The sequence below is a fragment of the Leopardus geoffroyi genome, chromosome C1 (assembly GCF_018350155.1).
Source record: "Leopardus geoffroyi isolate Oge1 chromosome C1, O.geoffroyi_Oge1_pat1.0, whole genome shotgun sequence".
Lineage (NCBI taxonomy): Eukaryota > Metazoa > Chordata > Mammalia > Carnivora > Felidae > Leopardus > Leopardus geoffroyi.
In genome coordinates this window covers 202,680,042-202,694,573 of record NC_059328.1, presented here as the reverse complement: position 1 = coordinate 202,694,573, position 14,532 = coordinate 202,680,042, and the positions used below count along the sequence as shown (strand labels likewise).

General features: G+C 48.0%; 1 protein-coding gene and 1 long non-coding RNA gene across 3 annotated transcripts; both read left to right on the top strand.

Moving 5' to 3' along the window:
• Positions 1 to 246: 246 nt before the first annotated feature.
• On the top strand, positions 247 to 2,776 carry LOC123596932. The gene is made up of 3 exons (XR_006711886.1): positions 247 to 375; positions 856 to 966; positions 2,524 to 2,776. It is a non-coding gene; the product is annotated as an uncharacterized LOC123596932 (long non-coding RNA).
• Positions 2,777 to 9,503: 6,727 nt separating this feature from the next.
• LOC123599456 (C-X-C chemokine receptor type 2-like) lies at positions 9,504 to 12,667 on the top strand. Of its 2 annotated transcripts, none has more exons than XM_045481210.1 (2): positions 9,504 to 9,599; positions 10,798 to 12,667. In XM_045481210.1, exon 2 carries the CDS (start codon positions 10,807 to 10,809, stop codon positions 11,878 to 11,880), a length of 1,074 nt encoding a protein of 357 aa, XP_045337166.1. In that variant the 5' UTR covers positions 9,504 to 9,599; positions 10,798 to 10,806; the 3' UTR covers positions 11,881 to 12,667. The 2 variants fall into 2 exon arrangements, with proteins under 2 accessions (XP_045337166.1, XP_045337167.1); XM_045481211.1 differs by having other exon boundaries at positions 9,547 to 9,599; positions 10,802 to 12,667.
• Positions 12,668 to 14,532: the final 1,865 nt, after the last annotated feature.

Below are 14,532 nucleotides of genomic sequence, written 5' to 3'. Positions count from 1 at the left end.
TCCTAGTTTTTACCATTTCAAGGTTATATTTTACAATTAAAATTTGTAACAAGAACCACTTCACATGTTTCAAAAAAAAAAACAAAAAACTAAAAATGATTAATGAGAAGTCTTTTCCCCACCTGTCTCCCATCTGCCCAGTTCCCATCTTCAACCCCTCCACCCCCAGGTAACCATTTGTGCAATTTATTTTTACCGCCACCAGGGACACTATTTTGGCAGCCACGTCTGCCAGACAGAATGTGGAGTATGCTGGTTGGGCCGCATAGGGTAGAGCTTGGTGCAGTTGGCTGCATGTAAGAGAAAATAAGGAAGGCTGCGTTAAAGCCAGACAGAAATTTGCTAGAACTTGCTAGAACCTTGCCTCACGAATAGGTAAGAGAGCACCATCAGGACGGGAAATCAATCATTCTCCTTACAGTGTGACAGGGTGCTTGCTATGGACTCAATTGTGTCTCCTCAAGATTCATATGTTGAAGTCCTAACCCTGCATGTCATGGTATTTGGAGGTGGGGCGTTTGGGAGGCAATTAGGTTTGGATGAAGTTATGGGGGTGAGGCCTCTGGGACGGGCTCGGGGTCCTTAGGAGAAGAGGAAGAGACCAGAGCTCTTTCTCTGCCGCCCCCGTGTGCGGACCCCGCGAGAAGGCAGCTGTCTGCAAGCCAGCAAGGGAGAACCCGACCAGGCTGGCCCCACCGAGTCCACGCTGTTTTGTGATGGCAGCCCGAGCTGCGCATGACGCTGTTCAGGGACCAACAAGTGAGCTCTGAGAAAACAGTGAAAAGATTTTCGGTGCTTTGAAATATACCTTTCAATTGTCTTGCCGAGAGCGTCCCACTGTGCTGTATTTGAAAGGGCACGAGAGACTGAGAACCACTGGTCTGGACGAAAGGGACGACCACAGAGACAGGACTCTTCCGTGCTTGAAGCCGGAGACAGATAATTGGATGGCACACGAGCACACAGGTGATTAACTTCCCCGCCCCTCCCAAGCTGTGCTCACACTCTGGCAACTGCTAAATTCTCCTCTGGGAGGACTTTAAGGGGAGAATGAATGCATGTGAAAGGATTTGCGAACCTTCAAAGGTGGCGTTAGGTTCTAGAGGCTGGCTGCCTGACCCAACTTCTATGGGGTACCGAGTTATTTTCACTGGGATGATTTCATTTTCCCTCCCCACCCGGTTTGTTTGGATTTGAAGATAATGCTGCCCTCTGCTGGACTGATCTTGCAACTACAGTCCCTGGCCACCCAGGGCGAACCCCACCCACGCCCCGGCCCCCCCGCCCCCCCGCCCAGTCGTTTGCTTGATCTCAGTTGTTGTCTGTATAGCTAGGGGTCTCAGGCTTTGCTAAGTCATGTCTTACAGCCATGGTGAAGTTGGCTTTCCCTTCAGTGCTATATCCCAGAGGCTGGAGGTGAGATAAACAGGAGGCAAATTACTTCTGGGTCTCCCAGTCTCCAGAAACAAAACCCATCTCTCTTTTTTTTTTCTTCTTTTCCTTCTTCAACCATTTTTGTTTTTTTTAAACGTTTATTTATTTTTGAGAGAGACAGAGTACGAGTGGGGGAGGGTCAGAGAGCGAGGGAGACACAGAATCTGAAGCAGGCTCCGGGCTCTGAGCTGTCAGCACAGAGCCCCACATGGGCTGGAACCCATGGACTGTGAGACCGTGACCTGAGCCAAAGTTGGACACTTAACCGACTGAGCCACCCAGGCGCCCGCTTCTTCAACCACTTTTTATCACATCCTAATCACTAAACTGTCTCTTAGGCACTTGGGATACGGTGATCAAGATAGATAAGGATTTCTACCTTCCTGAAGCTTACAGTTTAGAGAGGAGAGAGAATAAACAACAGTATATGTAATAAACAAGCAGATATACAATATGTTAGGAAGTGGTAAGTGCTGTGAGAGAAGAAAAATGTTTAGAATACAGCATAGCCAGGGACATCAGAAATGCTAGGGGAGGGGCAATTGTGAATAGGTGGACAGGGCGGGCCTCGAGCATTTGAGCAAAGTCTCAGAGCAGGTGGGGGAGTTTCCCCCGAGGGAGGTCTGCTGGAGAGCATTCAGAGAAGAAAAGACATTGGAAGCAATGCACTAAGGCAGGAACGGAGCAACCTGGCTAACGTGGCTGGAGCAGAGTTCTAAGGGGGGAAGGAGGAGGATACAAAGAGGATGCTATGGGCTGAATTACGTCTCCCTCTCCCCAAATTCATATGTGTTGGAGTTCTAACCAGAAGTATGTCAGAATGGGACCCTGTTTGGAAATAGGGCTGTTGCAGATGTAATTAGTTAAGACAAGGCCATGAGAGGGCGCCCTAATCCAACATGACTGGTGTCCTTACAAGAAAAGGGGAAATTTGGGGGCACCTGGGTGGCTCAGTCCGTTGGGCTCAGGTCATGATCTCGCAGCTCGTGAGTTCGAGCTCGCTTCAGATCCTCGGTCTCCCTCTCTCTGCCCCTCCCCTGCTTGAGCCCCCACCCCCCGCCAAATAAATACATATATTTTTTAAAAAAGGGGGACATTTGGACACAGACACCTGCCCACGAGGAGAGCACCATGTGATGATGAAGACAGAGATCAAGGCGATGCATCTACAAGCCAAGGAATGCCAGAGGTGGCTAGCAAACCAGCAGGCGCTATGAAAGAGGCCTGCAACGGTTTCTCCCTTGCAGACCCTCCCTCAGGAGGAAGCAGCCCTGTGGGCACCCTTATCCTGGAGGTCCGGCCTCCAGAACTGGAAGACAATACATTTCTGCTGTCTAAGCCACCCGGTCTGTGCTACTTTGCTGTGGCGGTCCTAGCACACCTAAGGCACAGGGATGATGAAGAGGGATGGGGATGCGGGGGGCAGGGCATGGAATGATGGAGGAAGGCCTTAAAGGACTCTGGCTTTATTCAAATTCATTTTTTTTTCCTGATTAAGTGGGATATATCCCCCCCCCCATGCAAATTAAATGAAAACCATTAATATAATTCACTTGCTAATATATCTAAGAAGGAAAAAAAAAGTCATAGGACTATCTACATAGGCCTTTGACAAGATTCAACACCTAGTCCTGATTTAAGAAATAAAACTCAATATAACACTGTGTGTTAACTACACTGGGATGAAAATTTTAAAAAGTCATTAAAATCATCTAGACCGGTATGCAGAAAGCATTTTCAAAAATAGAAGAATGGAATTGTATTCATAAATAAGATTGAAATGAATCTTTCAATAACAAAAATCAGTGTTAAGACAAAAAAAATGAAGTCAATAACATCACATAGGTGATGACTTTAAACACAATTATGAACTGAACTCTAGCTTTTATTTGGATTTTGCCAGTTTTTCCATTATCACTGTTTTCTGCAGCAGGATCCAGTCCAGGGGTCACATTGCCTCTGGTTGTCATGCCTCCCCAATCTCCTGTGACCTATGGCAGTTTCACTCAGTCATTCCTTGTTTTTCATGATCTTGATAGTCATGAGGAGTATTGACCAGGTATAGAAGGCCTCCCCAGTCTGGGTTTGTCTGATATTTTCCTCCCGATTAGATGGGGGTTATGGGTTTTTGGAGAGAACACTGCAGATGTGGATGCCCTTCTCATCACATCCTGTTGGGCATGTAGGAGCCCACATGGCATCCCTGCTGATACCAGCCTTCCTTACCTGGGTAAGGTAGTGTTCTCCAGGTTCCTCCACTGTGAAGTTGCTTAAAATGCAGTTACAAAAATCAAAGCAGTGAAGGGCGCCTGGGTGGCTCAGTCGGTGGTTAAGCGTCTGACTTCGGCTCAGGTCATGATCTTGCGGTTTGTGAGTTGGAGCCCCGCGTCGGGCTCTGTGCCGACAGCTCAGAGCCTGGAGCCTGCTTTGGATTCTGTGTTGCCCTCTCTCTTTGCCCCTCCCCTGCTTACTGTCTGTCTCTCTGGAAAATAAACCTAAAAAAATAAAAAAAAAATTAAAGCAGTGAAATTCATTCTTTGCAGCCATTGTAGGGCAGTAAGAAAGTATGACTGTGGTGGTCTGACTTAGAATGTCAAAGGACCTGGCTGGCGTGATGAGAACAGACTAGAAGAGCAGGGGCAACACAAGGGGGACTGGGTTGTCGCTTCGGTGATCCAGGTGAGAAGGGAAGGTGGCAGGGGTCAGGGCACCAACAGCAGAGGGGGTGAAAAAATAAGAGTTAGAATCAATTTTGGTCGAGTCAGCAGAATTTTCTGGTAGATCAAGCATTGCATGTCAGGTGTAAGAGATAAAGAGGTGTCAATGAAGAGTCTACAGATGGCGGCCTGAGCTGCTGGAAGGACGGAGTTGCCACTGACCGAGCTAAGATAAAGATTCCAATCTGCCATTTCGCTCCTCTCCACTACTGCGTCCATTTAACCAATATTTATTTGGTGGCAGGGCTGGCTGCAGGACCCAGTCAAAAGGAAAATGTGGGGCTCCTTGTTCCAAAAGCAAGAGAAAAGCTTGTTTGTTTCTTTTGCAATCTTTCTCTGAACTGGACTCCCTGTTTTTTATTTGCTATTTGATGCTGTGCTCCCTGAAGCATGGGGTGCTTGTGGGCTGGGAGAGTGGGTGGCCGAGCCCAAGGAGGCAGTAAGAGGCAGGAGTGCACATGAGCTGAGCCCCAAGCTCCAGCGTGCGCGCCACCGTCCTGCCGGACTTCACGCGAAGGCACGGATTCCAAGATAAAGTTATTAGGAATTTCAAGGCAGTGACTGCAGGGCATCACGCCCCAAGCTCGGGGTTCTTCTGAGCACGGGGCTTCCTGTGGCTGCACGGGTCATACACCGACTTCCTGTCTGGCATCTGCTAGTATGTGTCACACACTTTGTGGGGCACCAAGAATGCAAAACGGAATCCTTTCTAGTTCCTGCCTTTAAGGAGGAGCCAGGAAAGAAAGGATGCTTCATGAATCCCTACTCTGTGCCAGAGCCTCGCCGGTTCACAGCCCAGTGGGAGGGACAGGCTCCTAAAAATGATACAGTAATACAGTCTGAAAACTACAACAGTGGAGGACCCGGGCAGGTGACACGGGAGCCCCAAGGGGAGGGGCAGGAGGATGCAGGGCATTTAGGGCTCGAGGAGTTGGCACTTAAGTTTTTGTTTGTTTTTTAGATAGAAAGAACAAGTGGGGGAGGGGCGGAAAGAGAGGGAGAGAGAGAGAATCCCAAGCAGGCTCTGCACTGTCAGCACAGAGCCCGATGTGGGGTTTGAACCCATGAGTCGTGAGATCGTGGCCTGAGCTGAGGTTGGATGCTTAACTGACTCAGCCATCCAGGTGCCCCTAGGGCTTGAGGAGTTGGGAGTTCAATGGACAGGAGGCTCAGAGTCCTGGCAGTCTGCTCACAAACCTAGCTGGACCAGCTAGGTGAGCAGAGGGGGATATGACCATTAGAGTGTTACATGTTCATTTTTTAGTGAAAATGGCTAAATACATATTTCTTCGTTGCAAAAGTAAGGCTCATCGTAGAAACGGGGCAACTTCAAAAGATATAAACAAGAAAGCAGCTATCTGTAATCCCACCACCCAAAGATAACCACTGTTAACATTTTTTCATTTTTGAGAGACAGAGAGAGATAGAATGTGAGTGGAGGGGGGTCAGAGAGAGAGGGAGACACAGACTCGGAAGCAGGCTCCAGGCTCTGAGCTGTCAGCACAGAGCCCGACACAGGGCTCAAACTCAGGAACTATGAGATCATGACCTGAGCCGAAATCAAGAGTCAGACGCTTAACTGACTGAGCCACCTGGGTGCCCCAAGGAAGGCCAGTATTTGAATGATGGTCTGTCTGACTCCAAAGCAGAGCTTTCTGGGTCGTTCGTGAGGATTTTTGAATTCATTCCAGAGTGTGTTCTCAGATGGGTTCTTATGTGCTTACTTTTCAAGGTTCCTCTTTGGCTTCTGCCAGAGTTTGGCAGGCAGGGCTAGGAGGTCTGCACCTGCCCAGGTCATACCTCTCTTAAGTCCTCTGTTACCCTGACTGTCACAGCATGGACCCTGTGATTCGCTGACATTCCTCCCCTCTCCTTTCATTCCAGATCACTTTTGTTTTCCAGAACTCTTTCAGTTGGTCATCGTTTTGGTTGCAAGCAACGGAAAACTCAGCCTGAACTGGTCTGAACAATAAAGAGAATTTATTGGCTCACGGAACGGAAAAGTACCAAGGGAAGATTGCCTCTGGGTGTGGTTTGTTCAGGACTCTGGCTCCGATTCTCTCAGTTCTGTCTTCCTCTGTGTGTTAGGTTTTGTCTCTGGACGGGTTTGCCATTCATGACGGTAAAATGGCATCCAGCCGTAACAATACCACATCCTTGCTTTTCCACAGTCACCAAACAGCCATCCTGAACTTGGCTCTGCGTGGTTCATCTTAGGTCACATACGTACCCTGCTCCTGGCACTGTGGCAATGGGGGTGATCACTGGAGAGAGGGGAGAATCCTCTCCTCCACCTCCCTTGCCTTTATTGTGGTCCCCAGGTCCAAGCGGGTCCTTCTGCAGGAATGTAAAGAGATGCTGACGCTGACATCAAAGCTGACACAGGGACGGAATAGATATACTTACAGCCATATTGTGCTGTTCACAGGCTCTCGCCTAGAAGCTTTCATTTTTAGAATGGAGTGGCAAGAAGAGGCCCCCGCACTTTGCCAGAGGACTGGCATTCAGGCTACACATGTCACAACAGTCTTTGTGGCACTGGATGTTCTGCACAGAATAGAAAGACGCTTTCCCGTTAGGAACATTAGAGATCCGCCGAAGAGGGAGCAGTTCTAAGCGGGAAGGTGCGGTACAGCAGATATGTTGGGTGGGCAGATTGCTGGAACATTTTCAAGTGGATAACATTTTATTCCAAGCTCATCTATGTGTGCCTTTCCCCTCCTTCAGTGCAATGCTCTTTCCTTTCTTTCCTTCCACGAAAGGGAACTTCTTTTAATTACAAAAATTAAAAAGAAATTAAAATACAACTCATTGGCAAGTTCGCTAACATACAGCGTATACAATGTGCTCTTGGCTTTGGGAGTAGATTCTCATGATTCATCGCTTACGTACAACACCCAGCGCTCATCCCAACAGGTGCCCTCCTCATTGCCCATCATCCATTTCCCCTGCCCCCCTCCCCCCCATCAACCCTCAGTTTGTTCTCTGATTTTAAGAGTCTCTTATGGTTTGCCTCCCTCTCTGCTTGAAACTATTTTTCCCCCTTCCCCCATGGTCTTCTGTTAAGTTTCTTAAATTCCACATATGAGTGAAAACATATGATATCTGTCTTTCTCTGCCTGACTTCTTTCACTTAGCGTAATACCCTCCAGTTCCATCCATGTTGTTGCAAATGGCAAGAATTTATTCTTTCTCACTGGCAAGTAGTATTCCACTGTATATATAAGTCACATCTTCTTTGTCTAGTCATCAGTTAATGGCCATTTGGGCTCTTTCCATAATTTGGCTGTGGTTGATAGCACCGCTGTAAACAGTGGGGTGCACGTGCCCCTATGAATCAGCACTCCTGTATCCTTTGGATACATTCCTAGTAGTGCAATTTCTGGGTTGTAGGTTAATTCTATTTTTGATTTTTGAGGAACCTCCACACTGCTTTCCAGAGCGGCTGCACCAGTTTGCATTCCCACCAGCAGTGCAAAAGAGATCCTCTTTCTCCGCATCCTCGCCAACGTCTGTCATTGTCTGAGTTGTTAATTTTAGCCATCCTGACAGGTGTGAGGTGGTATCTCAGTGCGGTTTTGATATGTATTTCCCTGGTGAGGAGTGATGTGGAGCATCTTCTAATGTGTCTGTTGGCCATCTAGACGTTTAACTCTTGTCCTCCAGATCAGCTTCCCCCTGGAGACCTAAGCTACCAGTGTTGCTACCCCTACACTCATCCAGAGGACTGCTTGTCTTTTGCTCCTTGGGCTTGAGGATGGACCAGCCCCTTCCCCTCCATACCTCAGTCACTCATTGGTTTAGATGGGAATGCTGTACTGACTGGACTGAGGGCGTAAGAAAAGCAGAAGGGAGTTTTATACAAAGAGTATAAATACAATAGGTATTCACTGGGGCTGCTCCTGCCCTGGTCTTTCTCACTGGTCCCTTGCAAGGACTTCCCCATCCTGCAACTGCCGCCCCCTTGTGGCAAACACTCTCTTCCCCCGTGGCCTCAGCTTGCACTTGAGGATGCGTGGGCGGTCTGCAGACAGGCCCCAGACAGTCTGTTCTCTTGTGTGTTACCAGTCACTGTTTACCGCCCCAGGATTACTTTTCCCCTAGATGATTAATAGTGGAATGTTTATTCCCTTCAGGGACTACCCCATCTTCCAGTGCTTTCTGATCGAGGTATCAGATCAGGATAGTAAGACATGAGTGAAAGCATGGGTGGCCCCAGGACAATTATCTCCTTACACTTCCTGCTACTCTTCGTGAATGATAAGAGCACCCAGGAGGAGTGCCAGTGGCAGAGTTGTAGGCACTGGGGGCATGATTAATTGGCACTTATGGTAGGGGGTAGATTTTATGCTTGAACAGGTTGGTGCTGTGAATCATAGAGGATGATTGGGAGAGCACAATCCCAGACAGACCAGCCTGGCTGTGTGGAAGTGAAGCTTTCAGGCACACCTTATACATGACTGTGTGGCCGAAAGCAGTAGACGCTCTGAATCATGGTGGTGATCCGATCCATGAATCACAGGAGGTGTGTCTCATTTTTTCTACAACCATCAATTGAGCACCTGCTTTGTTCCCTGGTAGAGGATCAGAAGGTGGATCAGAGAGGGTCTTTATTCTCTAGGAGCTCACGGTCTCCTGGGGGAAGGCTGACTTGTAAACATATCATTACAATACGGTAGGGTTCATGTTGTATCAGAGAAGTGGTTACAGTACCAGAAGAATGAAGCCAGGGGACAGACATTAGCTGCTGGGAGCAGCTGAGGCAGGTTGCAAGAAGTCACCCTTCATTCTGGGAGAGAAGCAAGATGAGTTAACTCCAACCCCTCTGTTCAGGGATTGCCCCAGGTCCAGTGGTCTCCCTGTGGTCCAGCCAGACTGCGGGAGTGCCCCCCACTCCCCCCAACCCCGCCCCTGCCCCGCCCCCCGCCTCAGGCTAGTCCAATCATCCAATTGTGGATAGAGATTGCCTCCCACCCCCGCCAGGCCCTCCTAAGTGGGGGGCTCCTACAAGGCTCACCTACAGTGGGGTTCTGAAGTCTCTGTCAGAAGCAAAGTCCTCTCCCCTTTATTCATACCCAAGCAAGTTGGAAGCTTTCAAAGGCGATCTGCTAGGGAATTTAAGGGATCAACAAATGGAAACAAATGCCAGAAAAGGAAGAAGATAAAAATAGTCATCCATGCGGAGAATTCAGATAGTGGACCCTTGACTCTACCTTCATGTCTGGTACCCCTGCGTGGACATACAGATCCTGGAAGTCTCTAACGCCCTGTGGTCCCTTGACTTCATCTATTCTCCAAATACGGTTGTGGGCAGGGCTCAGAGAGGAGGTGTGCTAGGAAGAGGCTTGTCTATTTCCCTTTATTCATCAAGTTTCCTCTAACTGTTAAGTCACTCTGATCTCTGAGTTCCAGGCTCTTACAGTTGGACACACCTTGCCAGTGCCTCAGGTAGGAAGCAACCTCTACTGCCAAGACTTTCTTTGGGGAGGGAGATTTAGTTTGATTGTATTTTACAAAATGCATCCATTTCTGTGGGACCTGAAGATTTCTGCTCACTTGGCTTCTTGCCTGCTCCCTTGTGACTGTGTATTCAGTTCTGACCTCATACGTGGTTGTAGGTGGTAACAAGGGGGCCACGGTCTTGTCACCTCCTCCTTTCACACCTCCCCCTTTTTGGGGGGAAGAGGCTTGCTTTGCCCTAAAATGTTGTCTTCTGTAAAAAAAAGAAGTATTGGCAAGGGGGGAACCTCCTAAAGTGTGTGGATCTGAATGAATTTCTAGAACCTCAGGCTTGGAAGCAGCTCAGGGGTTAAATACGCTGCCCGCTTCAAGTTTGCAGATGACAAAACTGAAATCTATAAAGGTAAAATCACCCACTCAAGGTCACACAGCTTATTAATGATAAATCAGGATGGAATGAAGACTGGGTAGCAGGTATTCTTATTTCTTGGTAATTTTCCAAAGGTTTTCAGACTGTTTTCTGGAGAGCTTGGGAGTTTTGGGGGAACCATCTTAGCAGGTGTCTGGGTAGGGATGGAGACCCCCCCTCCTTCCCAGCAGCTGACTTTAAAAATAAAATTTTTAAAAATGATTATTTATTCTTGAGGGAGAGAGACAGACAGACAGAAAGAGGATGAGCAAGGGAGGGACAGAAAGAGAGAGAGAGAGAGACAGAGACAGAATCCAAAGCTGGTTCCAGGCTCTGAGCTGTCAGCACAGAGCCTGATGTGGGGCTCGAATTCACAAACCGTGAGATCATGACCTGAGCCGAAGTCAGATGCTTAACCGACTGAGCCACCCAGGCGCCCCGCAGCAGATGACCTTTGATCGGTTTTACACATTGGTCTTCTGGTATGATTTTGCTTCAGCAAAATGTTTCACAATTTAGGAAGATAATTGAAAACTGCTGATGGTTCTGTGTATATTTAGGGAGTGATATGAGGGAACAAGATGGGGACTTCTCTCAAATGCTGATGCTGTGAAACTGACCTCTAAAGAAGTCCAAAATAGGGGCAAAGGAAGGGATCTCCTGTTGCCAAACCAACAGAAAAGCAAAAGATATTTGAGTAACTGTTCTCACATCCTTGATGAGTGATTTTAATTTGAGTTACTAAATCACATTTCTTTCTTTCTATCTTTCAACTAGAAAGATTCCATGATTGTCTTAATGGAAAATATTGGGAATGAGACTGATTGGTGGGAGTGGATGGACGAGTTTGCAAATTTCACTGGCACACCACCCACAGAAGAATATAGTCCCTGTAGGATAGAGATTGAAACACTCAACAAATATGCCGTACTGGTCATCTATGCCCTGGTCTTCATGCTGAGCCTGCTGGGAAACTCCCTGGTGATACTGGTTGTCTTATACAGTCAGGTCAGCCGATCTGTCACTGATGTCTATCTGCTGAACCTGGCCATAGCTGACTTGCTCTTCGCCCTGACCTTACCTATCTGGGCTGCCTCCAAGGCAAAGGGCTGGATCTTTGGCACAGCCCTTTGCAAGGTGGTCTCTTTTCTGAAGGAAGTCAATTTCTACAGTGGTATTTTACTACTGGCCTGCATCAGTGTGGACCGCTACCTGGCCATTGTCCATGCCACACGCACGCTGACTCGGAAGCGGCACTGGGTCAAGTTCATATGCTTAGGCATCTGGGCCCTGTCCTTGCTCTTGGGCCTGCCCATCTTCATATTCCGTGAGGCCATCGAGCCCCCCTATTCCAGCCCAGTCTGCTATGAGGACATGGGTGCCAATACTACAAAATGGAGGATGGTGATGCGGGTCCTGCCCCAGACCTTTGGCTTCTTCCTGCCTTTCATGGTCATGCTATTTTGCTATGGACTCACCCTGCGCACGCTGTTTGAGGCCCACATGGGGCAGAAACACCGGGCCATGAGGGTCATCTTTGCTGTCGTGCTCATCTTCCTGCTCTGCTGGCTGCCCTACAACCTGGTCCTGATCGCAGACACCCTCATGAGGCTCCGGGCGATCAAAGAGACCTGTGAGCGCCGCAATGACATTGGCCGGGCCCTGGATGCCACCGAGATTCTGGGCTTCTTCCACAGCTGCCTCAATCCCATCATCTACGCCTTCATTGGCCAGAAGTTTCGCCATGGCCTCATCAAGATCATGGCCATCCATGGCCTCATCAGCAAGGAGCACTTGTCCAAGGACAGCAGGCCTTCCTTTGTTGGCTCTTCTTCAGGGAACACTTCTACTACCTTCTAGGCCCCTGCCCCTGTTGCAGCCCCTCGGGGCTCCTCCCTTGCCATCAGCACCCCATTCTAAGCCTCACGCCCACTGGCTGTCCACAGTCTCTATGTCAAGGCAGCCCCCGTTGTGGTTACAGGAAGTTACTGGGGTCACGTCCTTATCAGGCCCTCCTGATATGTATGGTTGAGAAAGCCTGCCCTGCTGCCCCTCCCCTTACTGTAGTTGCTATGTCAGCTGCTAGAGCTCAGTCCATCCTACCACTGAGCCCATAGCACCCTGTCCCCTGAGACACTTAAAGACATTTAACAGACATTCTTTTAAGTGACTACAGAAAGTTCCCACCATTGGGAGCCATTAGTGGCAAACAGCATTGGTTGCTGCCCCAACTCCCTCTTTCTCGCCTGTCAGCAAAGTCCACTTCCCTTGAGAGAGGCCAGAAAGGACAGGTACTCCTTTCTAAGACTCCTTTTTGCTAGGAGTGGCCTTATCATTCACTTCTGACTAATAAGATTTAAGGGCATTAGTGTGCTGGTGAACCACTCTCCTGGGGAAAAAAAAGTCCTGATTTGTAGCATTTGCCAAGTTTCCTGGTGTAAATGCTCCCACCGTGGCGATGTCAGGGGTGGTGGTGTTTAGTAACCAGCTCACAAAAATCTAGGAAATGTAATGATCTGCTTTCACAAGCAGGTACAAACTGGCTTCAGTGCACCATTGCTTAAGAGGAAGTCTGCTGGGACTGGAGGGCTCCTGGGAAGTACTCCTGATTGAACAAAGAGAGGGGCACCTGGGCCACCTGAGTTAAGCATTTGACTTTTGATTTGGCCTCAAGTAATGATCCCAGGGTATGCTGGGCTCATGTTATGGATTATTCGGTTAAGAAATGATCCCAAGGTCATGGGATCAAGCCTCATGTTGGGCTCTGCACTGAGTGTGGAGCTTGCTTAAGATTCTCTCTTTCTCTGTCTCTGCCCTTCTCCCCCACTCACACACACTCTCCTTCTAAAATAAAATGAAAAAAATTAAAAAAAAAGAATAAAGAGACACACACACACATCCTTGGTTCTTGCCTTTAAATATGGTTGTAGGATATGATGTGACAAAGAGTCAAAAAGTGTGCCCAACGTACTTAAGCAGATGAAGGCAATGGGTAAAGAGGACCTAGAATAAAGAGTCCAGAAAGAAACCTAAGTCAGCCTAAATGGTCAAATGGTTTTCGATAAGGGCACCAAGACTCTTCAATGGGGAAAGGATAGTCTTTCAACAAATGGTGCTGGGAAAACTAGATATCTACATGCACAAGAATGAACTTGATCTCTTTCCTTACACCTCATACAGAAGTTAATTCAAAATGAATCAAAGACCTAATAACAAAAGCTGAAACTATAAAACTCTTGGAAGAAAACATAAAGGAAAAGCTTCATTTGGTTTGAGGTTGAGGATGGAGAGATGTTCAGAGATGGGGTTTAGATCAAGGTTGAGATTGGAATCAGGGATGAGGTTGGAGTTGGAGGTGATGTGGTGGGGAGCCAGGGATGGGGTGGCAGCTTGGAACAAGGCAGAAGATCAGAGAAGGATGAAAATTAAGGATGGGGGAAATCCAGAACAGGGAGAAATTGGGGATGAGATTGAGGGAGGTTCAGATGGGCTTGGGAGCAGGTACAGAATGAGGTGTAGGAATGGGATGAGTGTGGGAGGGTGTGGTGAGTCTCAGGGAGAGAAGTCAGAACTGGAGTGAATGCTCAGGGGCTACTAGTGTAGTCCAATTAGTGGTTGGAGCAAAAAGACATCCTTGGGAGAGTGACCATTTTCTGGGGATCATTGTCTACAATGCTTTTCTGGGGGCCAGGATGGAGGTGACTTGGCCTATCCAGCTGGGGTTCTCCAAGGCGGTTGATGAGAAAGGAGTTAGGGCTCAAGCCCTAGGGGATAGATTTGGTGCAGAGAGAAGCCAGACGAATGCAGAAACCCAGGGAGGAAGGCTGGATACTGGGCATGGGAACCTCCCCTTCCTCTCCCTCCCTCCCTCCCTCCCTCCCTCGCTCCCTCCCTCCCTCCCCTAATGCCCTTCTGCCTACTCCTCCTGCCTGATTAAATGCTTATCTTCCTTCATTCTCTGCTATTCCAAAGACAGCTCCATCAGGGCTTTAGTAAGTAAATATGGATCCATATTGGGCCTGAGAAAATACAAATGACTAATACATATCTGAAAACATGCCTGGCCTTGCTAGTAACCTGGGAAATGGGAATCAAACGGCAATAAAATAATTTGGAAGTGTCTTAAATAGGAAGGGATATACAGTGGACTCTCCAACAACACTGGTTTGAATTGTATGCGTCCACTTATATGAGGATTTTAAAAAATAAATACAATACTATAAATGTATTTTCCTCCTGATTTTTAAAAATTTTTAAATACAATCCACATGAGGCTCACACTCGTGATCCTAAGACTAAGAGTCCCATGCTCTACTGACTGAGCAAGCCAGGCACCCCTTCATGATTTTGTTTGTTTTTTTTTTTTTTAAATTTTTTTTTTCAACGTTTATTTATTTTTGGGACAGAGAGAGACAGAGCATGAATGGGGGAGGGGCAGAGAGAGAGGGAGACAGAGAATTGGAAACAGGCTCCAGGCTCTGAGCCACCAGCCCAGAGCCTGACGCGGGGCTC

What these genes read in the sequence shown, in the direction of transcription:
- LOC123599456 (XM_045481210.1), top strand. Translation starts at nt 10,807, where the DNA reads ATGATTGTCTTAATGGAAAATATTGGGAATGAGACTGATTGGTGGGAG.